At 43.7% G+C, this 24,532-nt stretch overlaps 1 protein-coding gene across 1 annotated transcript in view; it reads right to left on the reverse strand.

Moving 5' to 3' along the window:
- SF3B2 (splicing factor 3b subunit 2) overlaps positions 1 to 12,188 on the reverse strand; it is a 33,192-nt gene extending 21,004 nt beyond the window's left edge. Inside the window, exons 1-7 of the mRNA XM_075281578.1 lie at positions 12,141 to 12,188; positions 7,498 to 7,535; positions 6,451 to 6,498; positions 2,946 to 3,107; positions 2,799 to 2,847; positions 2,622 to 2,713; positions 2,401 to 2,503 (exon numbers count right to left, since the gene is read on the reverse strand). Of these exons, the coding sequence (XP_075137679.1) occupies positions 2,401 to 2,503; positions 2,622 to 2,713; positions 2,799 to 2,847; positions 2,946 to 3,107; positions 6,451 to 6,498; positions 7,498 to 7,535; positions 12,141 to 12,159 (511 nt within the window). The 5' untranslated portion in view covers positions 12,160 to 12,188. The remainder of the gene's footprint in view (positions 1 to 2,400; positions 2,504 to 2,621; positions 2,714 to 2,798; positions 2,848 to 2,945; positions 3,108 to 6,450; positions 6,499 to 7,497; positions 7,536 to 12,140) is intronic.
- Between the last annotated feature and the right edge of the window lie 12,344 nt (positions 12,189 to 24,532).

The raw sequence follows: 24,532 nt of genomic DNA on the forward strand, positions 1-24,532 counted from the left end.
TGGTTTTCAATTTATTCTTTTTTAAAATTTAATAACACAAAGCGTCACTGAAGAACTTTATAATATAGTTTTTCCTCTCCGTTACGGTAATTTTTATTTTGTATGGTGTCGTCGGGGGTGGGGATAACACCTTTAACCCCTTCCCGACATGCGCCGTAATAGTACGGCGCGTGTCGGGTCTGTAACTATGGCGACCGCCCGGGAGCCGGGCGGTCGTCATAGCCGCCGGGTGTCTACTGCTTTAAGCAGTAGACAACCGGCTCTAATGCCTCCGATCGGTCCCCGGAGGCGCCATCTTCCCGGCGGCGCATGGGCGCCGGCATTTTGGCAGGGATCGCCGGCTCCTGGAGCATGCTCCACGGCCGACGTCATGTTGCCATGACAGCCGAGAGCCTTGTTAAAGGCTCCCAGCCGGTCTGCAAATTCTCTCTTTTGCAGGCTGGTCTATGCAGCCTGCAAAAGAGATGATGATTTTTTGCAATGCATTGCAATGCATTAGCATTGTAATGCATTGCATTAGTGATCAGACCCCCTGGGGTTCAACACCCCTAGGGGGTCTAATAAATGCAAAAAAAAAAAAAAAAAAAAGTTAAAAAAAAAATATAAAAAAATATAAAAAGTATTAAAAGTTCAAATCACCCCCCTTTCCCTAGAACAAATATAAAAGTAGTTAAAAACTGTGAAACATATACATGTTAGGTATCCCCGCGTCCGAAATCGCCCGCTCTACAAATCTATAAAAATATTTTTCCTGTTCGGTAAACGCCGTAGCAGGAAAAATAGTCAAAAGTGCCAAACCGCCGTTTTGATTCTGATAAAAATTTGAATAAAAAGTGATCAAAGCAATAACATTTCCCGAAAATGGTAGAACTAAAAAGTACACCCGGCCCCGCAAAAAAAGACGCCCTATGCATCCCCGTACACCTATGTATAAAAAAGTTACGGCCGTCGGAATATGGCGACTTTTAGAAAAAAAAATTTTTAACACAGTTTTGGAATTTTTTTTAGGAGTCAAAATGTAAATAAAACCATATAAATTTGGTATCCCTGGAACCGTACCGAAACACAGAATATAGAGGACATGTCATTTTGGCTGCACAGTGAACGCCGTAAAACCAAAGCCCGTAAGAAAGTCGCAGAAATGCATTTTTTCTTCAAATCCACCCCATTCTGAATTTTTTTCCTGCTTCCCAGTACATTATATAGAATAATTAATGGTAGCATCATGAAGAAAAATTTGTCCCGCAAAAATTAAGACCTCATATGGCTCTGGGAGCGGAGAAATAAAAAAGTTATGGGGTTTAGAAGGAGGGGAGTCAAAAACGAAAAACGAAAAACAAAAAATGCCATCGGCGGGAAGGGGTTAATAACGGTGTTTTATATATATATATATATATATATATATATATATATATATATATATATATATATATATATTTTTTTTTTTTTTTTACAGATTGTGTCCCCATAAGGTGATAAGAGACCTTTGGGGACATCTGATCACTTATTTTTTTGTACTGGAGGCTGATTTCTCCTATAACTGGGGCTGCTACATTTAACCCCAGTTGCAGGAGAAATCCAGCCTCCTGCACACTGTATACACAGCTTACTGAGCTGATCTGGGGTCCTGTAGGACCCAGCAGCTCTTGCAAGACTCTGCTCCCGGCGGATCACGTGTCCGCCGGGTCAGAGGGCAGCTGATTTATGGCAGCGTCCATAGCCGTGTATACAGCGCTCATTGCCCGCTGTATACACAGCGATCGAGAAGGCAGGAGAGGTAATAAATCTTCCCTGCTATCTCTCTGGGAGCTCCGGCTGAAGTTACAGCCGGCTCCTATTGAAAGCAGCTGCACGATCTCCGTGCAGCTGCTGTGTTCTGACTGGACGTACAGGTACGTCCTGTCAGAACTAGGCAACCACTTCCCAGACGTATATAGTCTATGGGCGGTCCGGAAGTGGTTAAATACTAGGATCTAGCTTTTTAGATCAGTAAAAGCCAAGGGGCAGATTTATGAAATGGTCAAAAAAAAAGTTAGGCTATCCCATAAAAATACAATTTCTTTTAAGACAATGAAATAAGAGGATGACCATGAAACACAGGGACCAATTGGGTACACCAAAGTAAGTGACCATGCACATGACCGAGACCCACTAATGAACACAGTAAGTTTATTATCAGTGAGGCCATTCGGGAGCCGACTGCATCATAACTGACTATGATACAGTATGTTCTATGTACATGGCCGAGTTCAGTCCGGGAAACACGTCACACACACCAACTGTGTTTCCTGCAAGGGACTGTCATGTGCATGGCCACTAAGCAGATACACAACAGCTCTCAACTCAGAATGTCACTTTTATTTATTAGCACAATCCCTTTCACAAGATGCATTATATTACCTGTGGTCACTGGCATAGTCATCTCTTCTTGTCTAATTTCTTTAAGCTGAAGAATTTTCTCTAGGACTTGTGGAATCTTTGGACCAGAGGAGGAATCCTCCATCTAAAGAAACAAAGCATACAAACACAGATCTAATAATGTAACCAAAAGACAAAAACAAGGTAAAAAGCCTTAAAATTATTTCCATTTCTAATCATACAAACAATGTCGGAGGTCTCACCTCTTTGGAGTCATCTCCAGACTGATTGAGGATACGTGGACGATTTATGGAGGGCATTAGTGGAGGGATAGTAGTAGCAATGGGAAGGTTACCTGTAAATGAGAAGATAATACATTCAGCCAACATTGTACATAAGACAAATATGCAAAAACCCACGGCATAAGTACTTGGCGTTACCTCTAGGAAGAAGAAGAGATCGCGTTGTTTCCGGGTCAATTAGCGTTGCCTAAAAGATAAAATAGTGTTCACCAAATGAGATTATAAGTAAATCAGTCCCCAGAATGTTTGCCAATAAAGGCACTATAGACAAAAATTGGTTCTAACCTTAGGAAGGCCATCGTTTTGCTGAAGAACTGCTCCTGTATTCGATGGTTTGCCATTTTCTAGGTCAGATGTCTGGCGAGAATTAAGGCCAAGTGGAAATCCCATGCCTAGGCCTGAGGGTGGTGGAGGAGCTGGCAGGCTGGGCATTGGCATTCCGGCCATCTAATAGAAAACAAGATGCACAAAGGAAATCGATAAGCGGCCATAACAAATAAAATGTCAGAAACTGACCTGACAAACAAAACGCACAAGAAAAAAAATTGGTGAATTGAAAAGAAAGTAAGGGAAATTTTTCTGTATTAAGCACCACTCTTTATCTATGTAACCTACACATATACAGCTCCCATATAACCAGTTGAAAATTGAGTTGGGATATCTTCAGAATACAGGGAGAACTGAGATTTCCATCTCTCAGATGATACCAGAAGCACAGTTCTGTGACCAAACCTTTTACCATGACCAAAGAATTTTACCATCATACCAAGACCTATGTTTTTTTTTTTGTTTCTCTGTCATTGTACAGTGTTGGCCAAAAGTATTGGCACCCATGCAATTCTGTCAGATAATACTCATTTTCTTCCAGAAAATGATTGCAATCACAAATTCTTTGGTATTATTATCTTCATTTAATTTGTCTTCAATGGAAAACCACAAAAAGAATTGTCAAAAAGCCAAATTGGATATAATTCAACACCAAACATAAAAAAGGGGGTGGACAAAAGTATTGGCACTGTTTGAAAAATCATGTGATGCTTCTCTAATTTGTGTAATTAACAGCACCTGTTACTTACCTGAGGCACCTAACAGGTGGTGGCAATAACTAAATCACACTGAAGCCAGTTGAAATGGATTAAAAGTTGACTCAACCTCTGTCCTGTGTTCTTGTGTGTACCACATTGAGCATGAAGAAAAGAAAGAAGACCAAAGAACTGTCTGAGGACTTGAGAAGCAAAATTGTGAGGAAGCATAAGCAATCTCAAGGCTACAAGCCCATCTCCAAAGACCTGAATGTTCCTTTGTCTACCGTGCACAGTGTCATCAAGAAGTTTAAAGCCCATGGCACTGTGGCTAACCTCCCTAGATGTGGACGGAAAAGAAAAATTGACGAGATTTCAACGCAAGATTGTGCGGATGGTGGATAAAGAACCTCGACTAACATCCAAACAAGTCCAAGCTGCCCTGCAGTCCGAGGGTACAACAGTGTCAACCCGTACTATCCGTCGGCGTCTGAATGAAAAGGGACTGTATGGTAGGATACCCAGGAAGACCCCACTTCTTACCCAGAGACATAAAAAAGCCAGGCTGGAGTTTGCCAAAACTTACCTGAGAAAGCCAAAAATGTTTTGGAAGAATGTTCTGTGGTCAGATGAGACAAAAGTAGAGCTTTTTGGGAAAAGGCATCAACATAGAGTTTACAGGAAAAAAAAGAGGCCTTCAAAGAAAAGAACACGGTCCCTACAGTCAAACATGGCGGAGGTTCCCTGATGTTTTGGGGTTGCTTTGCTGCCTCTGGCACTGGACTGCTTGACCGTGTGCATGGCATTATGAAGTCTGAAAACTACCAACACATTTTGCAGCATAATGTAGGGCCCAGTGTGAGAAAGCTGGGTCTCCCTCAGAGGTCATGGGTCTTCCAGCAGGACAATGACCTAAAACACACTTCAAAAAGCACTAGAAAATGGTTTGAGAGAAAGCACTGGAGACTTGTAAAGTGGCCAGCAATGAGTCCAGCCCTGAATCCCATAGAACACCTGTGGGGGAGAGATCTCTTGATGGCAGTTTGGAGAAGGCCCCCTTCACATCTCAGGGACCTGGAGCAGTTTGCTAAAGAAGAATGGTCTAAAATTCCAGCAGAGCCTTGTAAGAAACTCATTGCTGGTTACCGGAAGCGGTTGTTCACAGTTACTTTGGCTAAAGGTTGTGCTACCAAGTATTAGGCTGAGGGTGCCAATACTTTTGTCCGGCCCATTTTTGGAGTTTTGTGTAAAATGATCAATGATTTGACTTTTTTTTTTCATTGAAAGCAAAATAAATGAACATATTAATACCAAAGAGTTTGTGCTTGCAATCATTTTCTGGATGAAACTGAGTATTATCTGACAGAATTGCAGGGGTGCCAATACTTTTGGCCAACACTATAACTGTATGAGGTCTTGGGGTTTTTTGCGGGACAAGTGATATTGTTTAAATAGTACCATTTTGGGGTAAATAAACCTCACTGATTAACTTTTTTCTAAGAATTTTTTTTTACGTTAAAGGGATCCTATCTTTTAAAACACAATTTTTTCTCCCTAACATGTCGGAATAGCCTTAAGAACGGCTATTCGTCTCCTACCTTTCCTTTTCTTCTTCACGCTGCCGTTCACCTGCAATCCTGGTTTTTCTCGGTATGCAAATGAGCTCTCTTGCAGCAATGGGGGCAGGCCCCAGCGCTCAAACAGCACTGGGGGCATCCCCAATGCTGCCAGAGAGCTCTCCAGCACCGCCTCCATCTTCTTCTGCGAAGAGGTCTTCACCGCGTCTTCTTATTTCTAGGCCTCGGCCTGCGTATGCCCACCGACCAAGAAAAAATGACCGCTTTCAATACTGTGGAAGCTGCCATTTTTCTTGTGGCCGTGGGCATGCGCAGTCGGCTTGCCCTAGGCCTAAAAGTAAGAAGATGCCGCTGGAAGAAGATACGGTGAAGACCTCGTCACAGAAGAAGATGGAGTCAGCGCTGGAGAGCTCTCTGGCAGCATTGGGGGCGCACCCAGCTCTGCGAGAGATCTAATTTGCATACCGAGAAAAACTGGGATTGCAGGCAAACGACGGATTGCAGACGAATAGCCGTTCTTAAGGCTATTCCGACATGTTAGGGAGAAAAAAATTGTGTTTAAAAGATAGGATCCCTTTAAAAAAGTGCAACTTAAACCGTGTAAAAATGATACACCCAAATGAGCAGGAACCTAAATCCTGAGAACCAGTGTAAAAGTCACATTTACACAGAGTGACTGCCTGTCAGAAAATGATAGGCATTCTATTAGGTCATGTCTTTGACACAGTCTAATAGGATTTCACTAGGCCACTGGGTGTCATGTAAAAGCAAGAGGACCCCTGCCATCTTATTCATAAGGGTTCTGATGCCTACAGGTTGGAGCTCCCTCCCTTTAAAAGTCTTTAAATGCCACGGTTGCTACTGATTGCAGCATCTAAAGAGTTAAATACCAGGGGTCAGCAGTTTACTGTTCTTAGGCAAGTGCATGGTTGGGAGTAAAGAACTGGGCAACTGAGCAGACCCTGCCACAACTAACGGAAAAAATTAATTTGCGATGGAATGAGGCCCAATCATGACCAACCAGCATCTCTAAATATTGGTCATTAATGGTATGACAGATGCCAAGACGTGGTGAAAGAATTAAAAAAGAAAACAGATAAAAGTGGTAACAGGCAGCTACAACATCACTTTTAGGAGGCATCTCTGAAACCAATATTTTAGGAAATTACATTTTGATACTATAGACCTCACCTGTGCCAGTCGTGAGTTTGTTGATGACATTTCATTATCATCATGAGCCTATAAAATGAGCAACAAAAAAAGATTAAACCAAAAATCGCCTTGATCAGCGACACGATGATAAAGTTTAGACACACCATTGGTATCATCTGAGTATACGGAAACAATTGAGACAAAGATACCGTATTTTTCGGACTATAAGACGCAAATTTGGGGGGAAAAGAAGGGTGCGTCTTATAGTCCGAATGTGGCACCTGGCACCCGCCGTAATAGAGAGGCGAATGCCGGCAAGGGATAGACGCCGGGGCCTGAGACATCGCTGCGCTCCTCTGCCCTGCATGAAGCCAGCAGCGGCAGGGGCGATGCTATTCCGCTCCTCCGTGCCCCCGCCGCTGGCTTCATGCAGGGCAGAGGAGCGTAGCGATGTCTCAGGCCCCGGCACCAGCGTCTATCCCTCGCCTCTCTAGTACAGCGGATGCCGGGTCAGTATCGGTGGCCCCTTCTCCCCCGGGGCCGGTCCCCACCGGCCCCGTACCTGTGAAGTTGCAGGCCGGCTCCTGCGCGGCGATATCGCAGGAGCCGACCTGTTCAGGTGAGAGCCGGGAGCCTAATGAGGCTCCCAGGCCTGTCACGGCTATATTAGTATTGCGGCTGGGTCTATGACCAGCCGTAATACTAATATACAGAATGTCCCATAGACGGCAATACAGTTGTATTGCCGTCTATGGGACTTGCAATCAAGTGACCGCAGGTTCAAGCCCCCGGGGGGGAATAAAATAGTAAAAAAAAAAAAAAAAAAAAGCTTTAAAAATATATAATAAAAATATGAAATAAATAAAAGTGTGCAGTTTTGCAGATCACTCAGTGTCGGACCGCTAGTACACTAATATTGCCCACCTATCCTAATGAGTGATCATCAATATCTCAAATCCAGAAAACCTCCCAATATGCATTGCATATCCCCTGCACAATATGAGATACAGTCCTAAGTAAATGTGTTTATATACACAGAGAACAATTCATTGTACTGTGGTCTTCCTGAAGATTTCATAGATTTACCTGTGCTGCAGTAAGTTCATTCGCATCATCTCTGCTACCTGAAATCACAGACATAGTATAGTAAGATAATGTTATGGTACGCACATGATTCATACACATCAATGCTTCTGATACTATTCCATTATAATGGGAGGCAATTTTCAGTAGTTTTACATGAACCGGAGTTATAGAGTATGATCTAAAACCTGGGCTGTGGATTCAGTAACACAAACTTCTGACTACTCCTCTTCCACATTCCCAACTATGTGTTAAATGGACAAAATGGTGCAGAATTGGGCCAGTTGACGTAGATCTGGTGAGCATCCAGAAACAGTGTCAGAAGAATTACATAAGATCTAGTAGTCGCAGTACCCAAAACTGTGCTGAGGAGGCAGAATCGTGGCAGAAAGGAAAGAACATTGCTGCGTTTTACAAATGGAAAGGTCCAGTGAGACATCACATCAGCCAAGGACACCTCTGACTTGGAATTTCTGTCTATTTTCTGGATGTGAGGAGGGGAAGCAAGAAAATCTGCCCCGATTCATGAAAAAGCCAGTGATTGTGATAAGATCGCAAGAAAAACAGACAAATAACTATCAATGTCCGCTAAAATAGAATAGTCCGAGCAAGACTCTCAGTGAGACAGATATCAGCACCTCAGTACACTGTCACGTATGCTGGATGAAGGGATCATGATCTAGGCTTGTTCTGTAGCGACAGGACCTGGACAACCTGCGGGCATTGAACTCTCCTGCGTCCCAGAGTATTCTAATGTGAGGCTATCCATCCAACATCCCAAGCACACCAGCAAATGACTTCCAAAGAAAAGAAGGTTTCAATGGCCCAAACAAAGTCCAGACCTCAACCCAACTGGAATAATGATAAATCTATCCACAGGAAAGAGGAATTGTTATAACGCTGGGGGTCCGAGTGATCAGGAGAATGGGGAACCAGAAGCCCCCCTGCATCCTCTCTGTGAATGACGTGCTAGTGTGCTTGGCATTCTATTCATAGCTATAAGACCACAAGAGATTGCAGTGCCAGCAGCACCACAGAATAGCGAAAGGGGTGCAGGGCACGAATATGCACTCGTTCAATATAGGGCAGAGGTCAGCAAACTTTGGCACTCCAGCTGCTATGAAACTACAACTCTCAACATGCTCCATTCACTTCCATGGGAGTTCCTAGAACAGCAGAGCAAGTATGCATGCTGGGAGTTGTAGTTTTACAACTGCTGGAGTGCCGAAGATTGCCTACCCCGATATAGGGGGACTTAGTATTGGAACTTTCGGCATAGTGACCCTTATCCCTATCCTGCTGATAATACGTAAATGTCAACAGCACAACCACATTAAAGGGATTCTACCACTAAAACACTTTTTTTTCTAGTTACCACGTCGGAATAGCCTTTAAAAAGGCTATTCGTCTCTTACCTGTGGAAGTGCTCTCCGCCGCGCCGTTCGTTCAAAATACCGGTTTGTACCGGTATGCTAATGAGTTCTCTCGCAGCGATGGGGGCGTCCCCATCGCAGGAGCAGCGATGGGGGCGTCCCCATTGCAGCTCGAAAACTCACCGCAGCGCCGCCTCTCTGGTCTTCGGTGTCCTCCCCTTGCTTCTTCAGCGTCTGTCGGACGCCTGCGCAGTACGCTCCTGTTCGACGAAGATTGCCGAACGTACTGCGCATGCGCGAAATTGCGGTCCCAGCCATAGTGCGGGCGCCGAACTCTTGCGCATGCGCAGTACGTTCGGCAATCTTCGCCGAACAGAGAGTATACTGCGCAGGCGTCCGACAGACGCTGAAGAGGCAAGGGGAGGACACCGAAGACCAGAGAGGCGGCGCTGCGGTGAGTTTTCGAGCTGCAATGGGGACGCCCCCATCGCTGCTCCAGCGATGGGGACGCCCCCATCGCTGCGAGAGAACTCATTAGCATACCGGTACAAACCGGTATTTTGAACGAACGGCGCGACGGAGAGCACTTCCACAGGTAAGAGACGAATAGCCTTTTTAAAGGCTATTCCGACGTGGTAACTAGAAAAAAAAAGTGTTTTAGTGGTAGAATCCCTTTAAGGGAACATCAATGCTGTGGCTGTGAAAACAGATAAAGTGGCATGGTGCTGCGAGAGAACTCATTTGCATACCGAAAAAACCCGGATTCCTACGGAATGGCAGCGTGGAGAAGACAATGAAAGGTAGTAGATAAATAGCCTTTGTTAAGGCTATTCCGACGTGTTAATGAGAAAAAAATTGTTTGTATGATAGGATCCCTTTTAAAAAAAACAGAAAAAACTACATCCATCTTAACAGACATTAACTGATGCTAATTAAAGATGAGCGGCCGTTTCAAATAGCACGCTCCCACAGGAATGAATGGAAGCGGCCGGCACGCAGACTTTGCTGGCGGCTGGCCGCTTAACCCCCTGCGTGCTGGCTGCGTCCATTCATTCCTATGAGTGAGTGCTATTCAAAATGGGAGTTTCAAATAGTACTCCCTCATCTCTAATGCTGATGTGTCTGTTTTTTAAGGGGGCGTTCACACTACCGTCTGTGTCTGATAGGTAGTGTCCGCTCCTAGTGTCCGTTCAAAATCTGGCACGGACATTAGGAGCGGACACTAGCTGTGTCCATGACACCTGTCATTTATTTAAATGGCGATCGAGTGCGTTCTTTTGCACTCCATGCCCTTCCTTCCCTGTCCGCATGTAAAGATGTCCGACTTTTCAAGCGGATAGCAAAACCCGACATGTAGGTTTCTTCTGTCCGCTTGAAAAGTCGGACATCTTTGGGAACGGACAGTTAAGAATAAACACGGACTGTAAAAGAACGCACCCGATGTCAATTTAAATCAATGCAAAATGTCACGGACACAGCTAGTGTCCGCTGCTAATGTCTGCGCAAGATTTTGAACGGACATTAGCAGCGGACACTAGCTGTCGGACACCGACGGTAGTGTGAACGCTCCCTAAAAAGCGTTTAAGCTCCTGATTTTTTTTTTCATTGGACAGAAAGCTATATATATAAAAATTTTTTATAAAACAATAAAAAGTTTTAATCACAGAGAGAGGATCTTTCACAACCTCCACTCCTTAGAATTTCATAATAAGATCTTTTCTACTGATTCCTGTGCAGTTGGATTTTTTTTCTTTAGCCCCCAACATTCTGAAGCAAACATTGCATTTAGTTTTGGTGTCTGCTATACTATTTATCTCTGTACTCTCAGGCTCGGTTCACATCCGCATTCATCAATCCGCTTGAAATCAGTATTTGCAATCTTCAAAAACCCATTGATTTCAGCTCAGCTCGCTTCAAGAATTGCTTGAAACTTTTTTTAAAAAAATGTTAAGTTACTATGAAACCTCAATTTTAAAGTGTCATTTTGATGGCCTATCCAGAAATGATCAATGGGAGTGTGACACCAAGCACACTGTCTGATCAGCTGTATAAAGGGCCCACAGTACTAGTCACTGTTTCATAACAGTCAGGTAATGTAAATAAAGTCTCAGCCCATAGAAGTAAATGAGACGAAAGTGCAAAGACACTGCATGTCTACTATGAAACAGAGAGTAGGTGGAGGAACTTGTACCCTTCAAACAGCTGATCAGTGGGAGTCCTGGGTACCTGACTGGCAGTGGGAAAAAAAAAGAAGTCATGATTAACCCATTAACCGCCAAATTTAAATTTTCATTAATACAGGAACTGCACTATGAGAATGACCTCGTGTGCGCAAGGCAACGCATGGACATGATGAGTTTAGGTTTCCTATCACAGGCGACATCCTGCTGCAGCACGCAAATGTCCTGTTTCTATTCCTCAATGACAGATGGCACTCCTAGGTGGGTTAAAGTACCCGATCCCCAATTGGGGATCATGGCAGTTAATGGGTTATAAACAATCCACCAACCCCCTGCCCTCTGGTTTCCTGCACTAGCTGTATTTGTAGTGTCAGATTTTGGTACTGCAGCGATGCCCAATTGAAGTGTATGGAGAAGCAAACCAGTATCCAAAAATTGACAAGCAATATCAGAAACCAGATAACCCTATCATTCATATAGTAGCTCTGCAAGTAATGCTTGGTATCACAAGGAACCTGGACTTTAGGCTGCAAGTACCATGAACATTGGCAATCCAGAACTGAATAGTTGCAGGCGACTAGGACTCATTGGGAGGGGGGTCCCCCAAACAGTCCGAAACCGCGCACAACCTACAGCCAAACCACACAATGAAATAGTCACATCAGAGAGTCACAGGCAGTTTTGGTTTGTCCAAGGCTAGAGAGTATGAAAGTGCACAGCTATAAGAGTTAGAGATTTATTGCAGGAAAGCAGATTTCCCTCAGACCTGCATCCAGGGAAGAGACACATTCATGTGAAGGTCTGCAGTCCGGGGGCGGGAAAAAAAACCAAGCGCTCAGCTGCAGGAAAGGATCAGGCCTGTAACAGAATGGCGGCAGCAGATCTCCATCCTCTCATGTGCGGGGCCTTCTCCACATAACGTACTATGGATGACTGTGCCCCCCTGACTAACAGCCGCCATGAATGCCTCCTTCCCCCGCTCCCTCAGTTCCCTCCATGCAGCCCTGACCCTGTGCTCGCATCCAACCCGCCATCCTGCCTGACTGTACGGCCGCCTCACATGTTACCCCTTCACACACCATATTTTACTCACCGTCTGTAATTTCCGCCATGTTTCGGCTTTTACCTGTGTCGCGTCTGTGTGCAGAGTCGCGAAGTCTAACGTCATCGAAAGCGACCTGCGGAAGAGGCGGTGCCACATGTATTAGGACACGTGGCAGCCATATTGGTTGAGGGCAAGTCAGAATTTTTAGCTATATGAGTTGTTATTGTATCAGTTGCCATAGAATAAACATTAGGGCGCGAAAGAGAACAGTGTCCGAGCAATACAGTGTCCTGGCAGTGGGCCCTCAGTATTCAGTATTATGGAGGCTGAACCCCTCCAGTCCTCACTATTTTTAAATGACTTTGTAGCAGACCCCCAGGGCATATCTTCTCTGTTGGAAGGACAGTCCCTGCCTTTGACCTAAATCATTACTTCCAACTTTCAAAAAACAGAAAAAGGGACAAAATGTGTAACATGCTGTGTGCTGCATAGCTTTAGCTCCACCCACTTCTGCATTGACTCCGCCCATTCTCATCCATTTTTCTTTGTGCCCCCACACAGTATAATGTTCCTACAATCACCCTAACATTATATGCCACCCACATTATAAGGTTCCCCTCCAATTGCCCCACAGTATGAAATCCCTCTCCTCGTGCTCCGGTTTAAACTGGGGACTAATGGGGGGACATTAAACTAGGCCAGCTGGAGGGGAACCCTAAACAGTGGGGGTACCTGGAGGGGAGCAATAAATTAATGGCAGCTGGATGGGGACAATAAACTTGGGGCAACGAGAGGACAACATTAAACTGTGGCGGCTGGTGGGGGAGATGTTGCCTCCAGCTTAAAGGGATCCTATCATTAAAACTAAATTTTTTCTCGCTAACACGTCGTAATAGCCTTAAGAAAGGCTATTCTTCTCCTACCTTTAGATGTCTTCTCCGCGCCGCCGTTCCATATAAATACCTGTTTTCGTCTGTATGCAAATGAGTTCTCTCGCAGCACCGGGGGCATTCCCAATGCGAGAGAACTCTCCAGTGCCGCCTCCATCTTTTTCAGGAACGGGCTCTCTTCGCCCCTTCTTTCGGCGGTGGCTTCAAACTTCTTGGCCTCGGGCAGCCGACTACACATGCCCGCCGGCCACAAGAAAATGGCCGCTTACATTTTCTTGTGGTCGGCGGGCATGCGCAGTCGGCTTTGCGATAGGCCCGAGGCCTAGAAGTTTGAAGCCTGCGCCGGAAGAAAACGTTCCTGAAGAAGATGGAGGCGGCGCTGGAGAGTTCTCTTGCAGCATTGGGGGATGCGCCAAGTGCTGCGAGAGAACTCTTTTGCATACCGACGAAAACCGAGATTTATACCGAACGGCGGCGCGGAGAAGACATCTAAAGGTAGGAGAAGATTAGCCTTTCTTAATGCTATTCCGACGTATTAATGAGAAAAAATTGAGTTTTAATGATAGGATCCCTTTAATATCTCTGTCCAGTAACCCCCATTTTTTAATGTCCCCCATCAATCTGCCAACAGTTTAATGCCCCCCCTTCATTTGCCACCAGTTTAATGTCCCCCTTCATCTACTCCCAGTTTAATGTTCCTCCTCCATTTGCCCCCAGTCTCATAACCCCTTTGTCTGCCACCAGTTTAATGTTCCCCCTCCATATGCCCCAGTTTCATATCCCCCTTTCACCTGCCCCCAGCTTAATGTTCCCCTCCATCTGCACCCAGTTTCATGTCCCCCCTTCATCTGCCTCCAGCTTCATCTGCCTTTAATGTCCCCCTTTCATCTGCCCCAGTATAATGCGCCCCCTTCATCTGCCTACAGTTTAACTTGCCCCTTCATTTGCCCCAGTTTTATGTGCCCCTTTTATCTGCCTCCAGTTTAATGTCCCCCTTTCATCTGCTGCAGTTTTATTTGCCCCTTTTATCTGCCTCCAGTTTAATGTGCCCCTTTATCAGAACCTAGTTTCATATCCCCTGTTCACCTGCCCCCAGCTTAATGTTCCCCCTCCATCTACACCCAGTTTAATGTCACCCCTTCATCTGCCCTTAGTTTGATGTACCCCTTCATCTGTCTCCAGTTTAATGTTCCCCCTTCATCTGCTCCCACTTTAATGTCTCCCCTTCATCTGCCTCCAGTTTAATGTCCCCCTTCATCTGCCTCCATTTTAATGTCCCTCCTTCATCTGTCCCCAGTGTATTGTCCCTCCTTCATCTGCCTTTAGTTTAATGTCCCCCTTTCATCTGCCCCAGTTTAATGTGCTCCATTCATCTGCCTACAGTTTAATTTGCTACTTCATCTGCCCCAGTTTTATGTGCCCCTTTTATCTGCCTCCAGTTTAATGTGCCCGCTTCATCTGCCCCTAGTTTCCTGTTTCCCCTCAAGTTGCACCAAAAGTTTAACATACAAAACACTGATACTCACCTTTACTCACTCCCCTGCTGTTCTGTCTGCAGCCCCAGTCACAGAGTGTTCTGGGAGCTGCAGGCGCAATGTGAGTGACGTCATAACATCGTGCCTAAAGCTCCCAGGAACGGAGTGCCCGCAGAGCACAGCAGTGAAGCAGGAGCTGTCTGCAGATAGCCCCTGCTTCATTCACTATTGTATTGAACTCTTCTGCGTCCTCCGGACGCAGATGAGTTGAATCTGGGACGTGCCGCCTGGGACCACGGCACAGGACCCACAATCCAGGACTGTCTTGCAGAATCCAGGATGGTTGGGAGGTATGCCTAGATTCATCTGTCCTTCTGTTCCTTTAAGCCCTTAAGGCTAAGGCCCCACATAGTAAAAAAGCAGCGTTTTTGCCACATCGGAAACACCACAGCAAAAAACGCTGCATTTTACAGTACCTGCAAAGTGTATCACAGTGCCTAACTTTTCTCGGACATTAACAACTCCATTAATATGGATTTTCATGCTGAAGACCTATCCAAAGGATAAGCTATCATTATGTGATTTGTGGGAGTCTGACACCAGGACCACACTCAGATCAGCTGTTGCAGCAGCCTCCAGTGTCAGAAGCTGCTAGTGGACAGGCAGCTTGTGTAGCACTATCCTATGCAAGTAATAGGAGTAGTGCTGCAATTTTGTAAATGCACCACTGAGCAGTGGACTGGGCTGCGTGTTGCATCTTCTTTGTTTTGTACATCATGATATTCCAAAATTCATAACTTTTCTATTTTGCCATCAGCATAGCCATATGAGGGCGTATTCTTTGCAAACTGTCTTTTAATTTGTTAGTTTAGTTTTTATTATTGTTTATTGCTTCCTCAGGGGAACTTGACTTAGATTGTCCTGATGCACACTACTTCTGTAGTCACACTCATCCTGCATCAGGACCTGCTGCAGCCTTGTGATTATTAGATCACATCACTGTGGATTCCTTTCTATACAGTGGCCTCCAAGAGAGCTCGTGAGTATGACATATACCTGCTGTGCAAATGGTATTACACATGACAGGCCTAGATTCACCAGTTAACCATAAAGTATCATATAATAGGATAACCTACATAGGCTTAGCAGCAGTGGTGTAAATATCGGGGTAGCTGCGGTAGCGGTTGTCACAGGGCCCTGGACCTTAGCGGGCCTGACAGGCCCCTGATGGATTTTTTTTTTTTTTTTTTAACAGGCTGTTACCTGCTGGAGTTAAGTAGCTGTACAAGCTCATGTAGCTGCTGATACAACAGCCGGCCATCCCAGTCTGTACAGCTATGGGAGAGCCACAAAGTGGCTTCCCATTCATACTGGCAGTCATGTGATCCAGGAACTGTAATTTATTTTTTAAGTCCCACTAGGGAACATTGCACTACGATTGTTTGATTGTTCATATAATGCTTTGGTGTACACAATGTATGAAAGGCATAGCATTACAACAAGCCTTTGGCTCCCAGCTGCCATCACAACCTTGGCACTTATGACATCACAAGGCACATAACATCATGAGTTCTAAATCAGAACTTGTATCTGCTGAGTCTGACAGATTGAAGAAGACCATTACAGCTATTCTCTCACATAGTGAACAACACCTAATTTATCTAATACCCATACATTGCACTGCTGTGTCACATACTGATAGTACGGCACATCATCAGAGAGAATTATGAGCCTGGCGCGGTCTGTGAGGCAGAACTTCTTTCCTTACAACAGACCCCACCAATTCTAGATGTTTGGGTAATTCCTACTATCAACCTAGCTACAGCTAAGACTCTGCCTGCTGACCCCTATCTAACACTGAATGACTGGCACAGCTCTGTTCAGTATACCCTCCAGGTTACAAATGGCACCTTAACCTTTCTGTAATGTGTTATATACATTGCTTGCCCTGACTCCGGACTGGTTAATGTAGTTTGCCTGTATTGCTTTCTACTATACAAATCCTTGCCAAAAGTTCAAGAACTAAGTGGCGAAACAGTTCACTCATTGCTACTAGCGATAAATCTTGCTGTGCATCCAGCTTTTATATAAACATCAAAATACAAGATATGTATAGAAGTGTTCCACCTAACGCCATTATAGTATCTGTTCATTTTCAATAGTTTATTCTGTATTCTGTGATTTCTGTAGCTCAGATTCCCTTTTTTTTTTACTTAACCGTATTTTTATATTATCCCATGTTCCTTTCAGTTGTGACTATTGTTAAGAACCTGTAGAAATTCCAAAACCATTACTTCTATAGCAATAATATAAAAGAGTAAAGCATGGTGCAAATTGTATCTAATTTTATTGTATGTAAATAGTTGTGAGATACAAATTTGCTTTGGGACAGGAATTTCATGTAATAGTACCATATTTTCTTTATGGAATACAACCTGGAAACAGATCTTTATTTAACATTGACTATATATTGGTCACCAGTTTCTATTCGTCTTCATCCGTATTTATGTTTAATCAGGTTTTATTAAAATTTTCAAAAGCATAACAAGAAAAAAATAGGATAACATACACATAGAAACCCAGGGCCAAAAGGAAAACTTGTGAATAAAGCAAAGGAGCTGGAGGTATTCCACCCAAGACAAAATGAGGTTCAGATTGGATATACTCAGCTGATCAATGAAACAAAAAAACTTGATAGTCTTCAGTAGTTGATACCTTTTTAATGGCTAACTCATAATGATGACAAATTACTGACGTTTCGGAACCTCTAGGGTCCTTTATCAAAGTAAATTTAAAACATTTCTGAAGGATGCACATTTATATACAGAGGAGGCACATAGGGTGTGAGAAAGGGGTTCCGAAACGTCAGTAATTTGTCATCATTATGAGATAGCCATTAAAAAGGTATCAACTACTGAAGACTATCAAGTTTTTTTGTTTTTTTATATTTCCAACCCACTGGCTAACACGGTACAAGAACGAACATTTTCCTTATACTCAGCTGATCAAGAAAAGGTAAAGGGCCCAACCCCAGTACACTATGCAGTCTCACATTGTCCCAGTCATACCAGAACAAGAGTCAACAGGAGGAGCAGCCAGGAGGAAACATCGGATTGTGGAACAGCGGGCTCATGGGTCCAGGGACCCTAGCTATACTGGCTCCGTAACATATGCGCCATCCTGAGTTGAAATGCTCAGAGAGGGACAAATGTCTGATATGTCCGATAGTGAGCATGTGGAAGCGTAGTTGATTGCAAGCAGAGACCCAGACAAAACGGCTGAATACCGTCTAAAGCCTAGTGAAGAAGGAATTCGCAGAGCCTGAAACAAGAAACAGGGGACAACATCCATCTTTAACACATTAATACGACCGAAATAGGAAAGGCCCAGCCTTTGATAATTGTAATGTCCCGGTACTGCTCATTCCATTCCCTTTAATATTCCTTGCATACCGAGATGGTATGGACATTTGCATATAAGGTAAAGAGTTTCCTCCCCCTTCATTCCTTCTATATATTACCAGAGCCAGCACACAGGGGGTCTATTAATGTGCCATCTTGTGGATGTTTTTGTGAACTACACCTGCCTATACTTGTCATTGTAATTTGAGTTGCCAATGTGAAGGTGTGTCCATTATGATCAGGTGACCTTCAGGACTAATCAAGCTCAAATCAAGCATGTGAAGAATTACGTATATGTACATTTGTATTACTTTGTCCTGGGATCAGAGGTAATCTGGATTCCCAAATATTTAATGAAGTGGGACTTCCACTTCAAAGGGAACTCAGTAGCTAGATGGGCAACCTCTGAAGGAGACAGGATAACAATTCAAGGCTTCACTTTTAGAGAGATTGACCTTGAAGTTGCTCATAATACAATAGAGTAGCCTGCAATAGAATCCATTGAATGACAGGCTGAGAAGCCTTCACAAGGCTCCCTGCTGTGATGCCAACAGGATCCCGGCCCCAGAGCTTGGTGGGAAAATGGCGGGGCCCAGGCGCCGCCGGGAAAATGGCGCCTCGGTCAAGGCACTGATCGTGGGCATTAGCGCTGGGTGTCTGCTGTATAAAACAGCAGACACCTGGCGGCTATGGCAGACACCCAGCTCCCGAGCGGCTGCCATGTTTAAACACCCGCCATCCACCGTGCTAACACAGCAGATGTTGGTAAGGGGTTAAAACAACAGTAGTGGAAGAATGCATGCTGAGAATCCTAACAGATCTGTTGTTTGGACACATGTATATTTGACGTATATTTCTGTTTTTCTGTAATTCTGTGGATGCATTTGTCCTTCTGTATTTCTGTAGCCCCCTGAAGAAGCAGAGGCGAAACGGTCCGTCGGGGCTCAGAGTGGAGGTCGCAACTGGTGAGCAGTGGTTTATGTATATGCTTTACATCTTTTGTCCTATGTAGGCTGGCTCATGTAATATTGGCATGTGTGTGTAACTTTACATTGTTTCTGTTACCTTATATGCTCTAACTATATAGTGGTGATGTGAGTATGATTTTTGCAATGCTACAGATACTTTTCAATTAAGTGCCCTGATCTTGTGATATTGTGGGCAATAGGAGCCTATTTACATTTATATATACAAAATACAGGGCCCTTCTATACACACATTAATTGTGGCTGTTTTCATCCTCTACACCACAAGTGAGGCTTTTTTCTAACAGATTATGCACCTGCTGGAGCTGCTCAGTCCAATGCGACCTCCACTCTTGTTGTTTGACATCTGTTGTTTTTAAATGTTTTTATGTGTTTGTGTTTTCCTGATACCAATATTCTTTGCATTAAAAAAAATTGTAATAATAAAATTAGATTTAAAACCAAAAAAAAAATTTTTTTGTGCTATTTACACATTGATACTTAGTTGGTGCTTCTGTATTTTATCCCTGTTCATGTGAATGCATAAGTCCTTCCATTATGTATGATAGAACTTTGGGTTTCTGCTATCTGTCCATTTCTGCTTAAGTGTACTGTAGACACATATGTCTTTCCATTATGTCTGATTGTCCTGTGGTCTCTGTTCTTCTGGTGCATGTTCTAATGTCCAGCTTTGAATTTCTGTTGAAAATCTGGCCTTTGTTATCTAGATATTCTGGCCTGTTCCTTATTTACTGCAGCTGTGAGCCATGCTGAATTCCTGTCCTGATTCTGTCATGTACAGTACAAAAGTATCTGACCTCCCCAGCCAACTTCTACTAATACGAGGACGACCTCCGAAGGTAGCAACCTAGCAGACTTACTGCAGAGAAGTCCAGATCCCTGTATGCGGGTTAAAAGTTGAATCCCTGGGTGTATGTTTAGACAACACTCTTAGAGGTGGCTGAAAGTCAAACCGATTTTGGTGCACAGGTCTACAATTTGTTGCCAGTTACATTCACCAAAGCCAGACTCCTGATACTCTGCAGTGGACTAGTTCTTCATTGGAGTTTCACCACCTGACGTTTTATACTAATGGTTGACATCAAATTCTGTGTATTATTAAGTCATTGTCTAAGGGTTACATAGTTACATAGTAGATGAGGTTGGTTGAAGACATCAGTCCATCAAGTCCAACTTATAACCCTACAATCCAGTTGTTGATCCAGTGTTGATCCAGAGAAAGGCAAAAAAAAAACATGAGGCTCATGCCAATTGCCCCATTTAAGAGAAAAAAATTCCTTCCAATATGACAGTCAGTATAAAAACCCTGGATCAAGGTGTCCTTAAAATATTTTTATTTTCAAGAAAGGCATCCAGGCCCTCTTTGAACTTGCTCAATGAATCCGCCATCACCACTTCCTGGGGCAGAGAGTTCCATAGTCTCACTGTTCTCTCTGTAACGAATCCCCTTCTACAGTGGCGTAACTAGGAATGGCGGGGCCCCGTGGCGAACTTTTGACATGGGCCCCCCCCCCATCCCAACTGACGCCGAAGACCTCGACCGACCCCCTCCTCCGCACTCTATTATGTCCCTTACTGGCCCCTGCACACAGTATTAACCCCAATAGTGTCCCCTGCACACAGTATTAACCCCAATAGTGTCCCCTGCACACAGTATTAACCCCAATAGTGGCCCCTGCACACAGTATTAACCCCAATAGTGGCCCCTGCACACAGTATTAACCCCAATAGTGGCCCCTGCACACAGTATTAACCCCAATAGTGGCCCCTGCACACAGTATTAACCCCAATAGTGTCCCTCTGTGGACACCCATAAACAATTATTATACTCTGGGGTCTTTTCAGACCCCAGAGTATAATAATCGGAGACCCGGGGAATAAAAACATTAAAAAAAAAACCCACTGTTGCTTCTTACCTGTTCCCCGGCTCCTGTGCTGTGCTGTCCTCCTGTGCTGACCACCGCTCGCGTCCTTCGTTAATGACGTCGGACGTCACATGACCCGGGAAGCATGCCGGGTTCATGTGACGTCAGAAACGTCAGACAACAGTAGGACGGAGGCCTGGCAGGATCGCGGAGAGGTAAGTAACAGTTTTTTATGTTTATTACCTCTCCCGATCCGCCGGTCATTATACTCCGGGGTCCGAAAAGACCCCCGAGTATAATGATAGCCCCTGAGGGGCCCGCGGTGTCACTTGCCGATCCCGGCCCAGCCAGGATCGGCAAGTGAATAGGGCCCGTAACAGCCTATTTAAAAAAAAACGCAGCGGCAGCGGCTGTCACCGGGCCCCCTAATGGCCCGGGCCCTGTGGTAGCTGCTACTGCTGCTACCACGGTAGTAACGCCACTGCCCTTCTATGTAGCTTAGCATACCCTACATGTTACTGAAATGCTGTTATGGTTTGATACATTAACTCATTGGGGTGGTACATATTCTGATAGTAAGCACTGGAAATGGGCAAAAATTCTAATGCTGTGAAAATAAAAGCACAGGATAGAGTCAGCGGTCTGCAGCTTTGGCTCGACTGCCCCTTTCTTTGAGTGGCCCCTCATTGTTTTAGAAATAGGTGGAGGACATTGTCTCTATTAGAAAGTGCCTCTTTATAATGTTAATGCAGTTGGGCCATGAACCCAGACCTGGTGTGGACTCCTCTTGGGCAGATTGAATTTAGGGTAATCACTTGTACATTAGCTACTCCAACCAAACTAAAAGACTGGCCTCTTATCTACATTTTTTTTCAAGTATTAGTAATTTGTTATTGTAGAGTAAGTATATTATTGGAAAGCATTGGAAGAAAGTTTAATTAGGATGTGAATTTTAAAAAAAACATAGAATGGAGACAACTGTCTGCTGCTTCAGCTAGATTACCTTTTTCTTTAAGTGACCCTTCAATATTTTGGGAATGAGTAGAGGATGTTGCCTCCATTATAATGGGCTTTCCTATGATGTTGATGCATTTAGGACTTGCCATGACATGAAGGTCTAGCAGGATGGTGATTCCCTGACCTTAGACACAATGTGTACGTAGACCATCTATGTATTAGCACCCCACAGGTGAAATGTATTCATGTCCAAATTCTAAGGAAGAAAGTTTAAATAAAATAAGTATAAAATAAAAATACAGGATGGAGTCAACCATTTTTAGCTTCAGTTCAACTGCCCCTTTTTCTAATGTCCCCTCAATGTTCTAGAAAGTTGAGGAGTGCACTGTCTTACAATGGGCCCCCAGGTATGAATTATAGGTATCAGTCCCCTCCCTCTGTGCAGGAGTAGGACATAATGTGATTTACTCATGCATATCAGATTAGAAATAAAAATAATCAATAAAATATAAAAAGGTGTGTACAATGTGGCAATGTCACTTACTACCAGGACTTTTTTCTTGGAGAAAGCTTCCAGTTGGGTATGCTCCTCACATGGATGCTTCTTTATGCTGCATGCAATCAGAAAAATACATTGAATACACAAGTATACTGATTGCTTGCATATGCTGGCCAGTAAAGGGCACACTTTTTCTAAATTTTAGACCAAACAGACCCTTTGGTCTTCTTATGTAAGGAACAAAAGGGACTCCCAACCCCGGATTTTGCCTCCTTCCGCTGGAGCTCCCTGATAGCAGCTTTTCTTAATTGAGTTAGTGGTGACTGTACCGCTGGGCACCTCCTTATTCTCTTGACCGAGATTTAAATTTTATATGCTGTGAAGCTGAGTTGGACGTAGATAAGTGTTATTTCTATTATGTTGTTGCGGTTGTTGTTATTTTACTGTTTTCTCACATCCTCCCTCCCCCTTCCTTCCCTTTCTTTCTTTTTGCCCGTCTTCCAGATCCAGTTGAAGCGACCTTGATTTGTCCACGGAAAGAGTCGTACTTACTCAAGTGGTGTGCAGTTGTTCTTATTCTTCAACTGTCCACTGGTATTGTATATCTGTTTAACCCCTTAAGGACGCAGGATACTTTGGGCCTTAAGGCTCAGACCCTGTTTTGCAAATATGACATCTTTTACTTTATGTGAGGATAGCTTCATAATGCATTTACCTATCCAGGTGATTCCAAGATTGTTTTTTTGTGACACCTTCTACTTTATGTTGGTGGTAAATTTTGGTCATTATTAGAGATGAGCGAACAGCGAAATGTTCGATTTGAGTAGCCGTTCAATACTCGACTGTTCGATTGAACATCGAACCCCATTATAGTCTATGGGGACTGTCAGAAACGCCCTTCTGACTGTGAAGAGCTACAGTATCGGCACCAATAGCTCTTCACCCGGGGCACAGATCGGGAAAGCTGATAGTGCGCTCAATTCAGCACACTGTCGTCTTTCCAGCAGTATATAACACCGCATATGTGCCCAAACCCATGAAAGGTCTTCTTTAAAACTGGGACATACTTCCCACTGACAGGGACGGCACGACTGGACCTGGAATCCGGGACCATCCCACTGAATCCAGAACACTTGGGAGGTATGCTATAAATATGCATTTGTGTTTTAAAGGGAATTGCCAGGAAATGACCTAGTTATTAGGTTAAACATATTTTAAAGAATTTTTGTTACATTATTTTTTAACTTTCCAAGTCACCATCTGTATTTTAAAGTACTATATCTTATTAAGAATAGGAATAATCATAACAGACTGATACTTTCTTATAGACATCAGTGAGTCGACTCCAGCAGACTATTGCTGCCATGGCTATGCTGTAAAGCATATCACTAAATGCTGTTACTTGAGCAAAGTAACAAAGAAAAGCAAAGAAAAGCTCAGGCAAGATGGCAGGCTCCATAGTCATGTACAGAAAATAGAATGAAAAGTCTACAATCCGGAAGTAAAAACAGATCAGAATAAAGTGATGTATTTTGCAATTTTTTTTAAAGAAAATAAACCAGACAATACATTTCTTTTAAAGGGGACATAGAGCAGCGACTATTAACAGATGCTAAGAACTTGAATTGGTGGAGGTAGTGAAAGGTTCCCTTTAAACCAAGTTTGTGTATATTTCACATTCTCTTGTCAGCACTCTGCAGATATCGCCTGACGTGTCCTATATTTGTAAAGTCCATATGCTCGTAGCAGGATGCAAACTGACAGAAGCAAAGATCATTCCCATCTGTGTGTAATATTATGTGGGAGGATATCACTCAGAAGTTCTGGTTTTGTCAATCACCTTTACAGCTGACACATGTAATGACCAATCCTCACCACTAGATGTCACAGTCATTCTATTTGCCTTGCACTTCCTAATTACCTGGAAGCTGTGATAACACTCCATAGAGGCAGATTCTGTCACACTTCAGACTGGAATAGGCTGTGATTCCCAATGTTAACCGTAACATATACACGGCTTTCTGAAACTATTAAGTGTTTACTTAAAAACATACGCTCACAACGATAAAGACTAAAAACCGAATATGAAATATTAAGAATGGTCATGGGTTAAATAAAAAAAAAATCGAAGATAAATGAATGTATAGGTAGAGGATAGAAGACACAAAAACAAATGATAGATTAGGTAGATAGAGTGATAGATAGAGCGATAGATAGATAGATAGATAGATAGATAGATAGATAGATAGATAGTCACTGAAAAACAGAATTGGAATTTGATGAAAGAGAAAGAGGGAATTGGAGAGCAAAAGGAGGAGGTGTGACGGAGGGAAGGAGGTAGAGAATGAACTTGAGAGGGAGGGAGAA

Source organism: Leptodactylus fuscus, chromosome 7, assembly GCF_031893055.1.
Source record: "Leptodactylus fuscus isolate aLepFus1 chromosome 7, aLepFus1.hap2, whole genome shotgun sequence".
Classification (NCBI taxonomy): Eukaryota; Metazoa; Chordata; class Amphibia; order Anura; family Leptodactylidae; genus Leptodactylus; species Leptodactylus fuscus.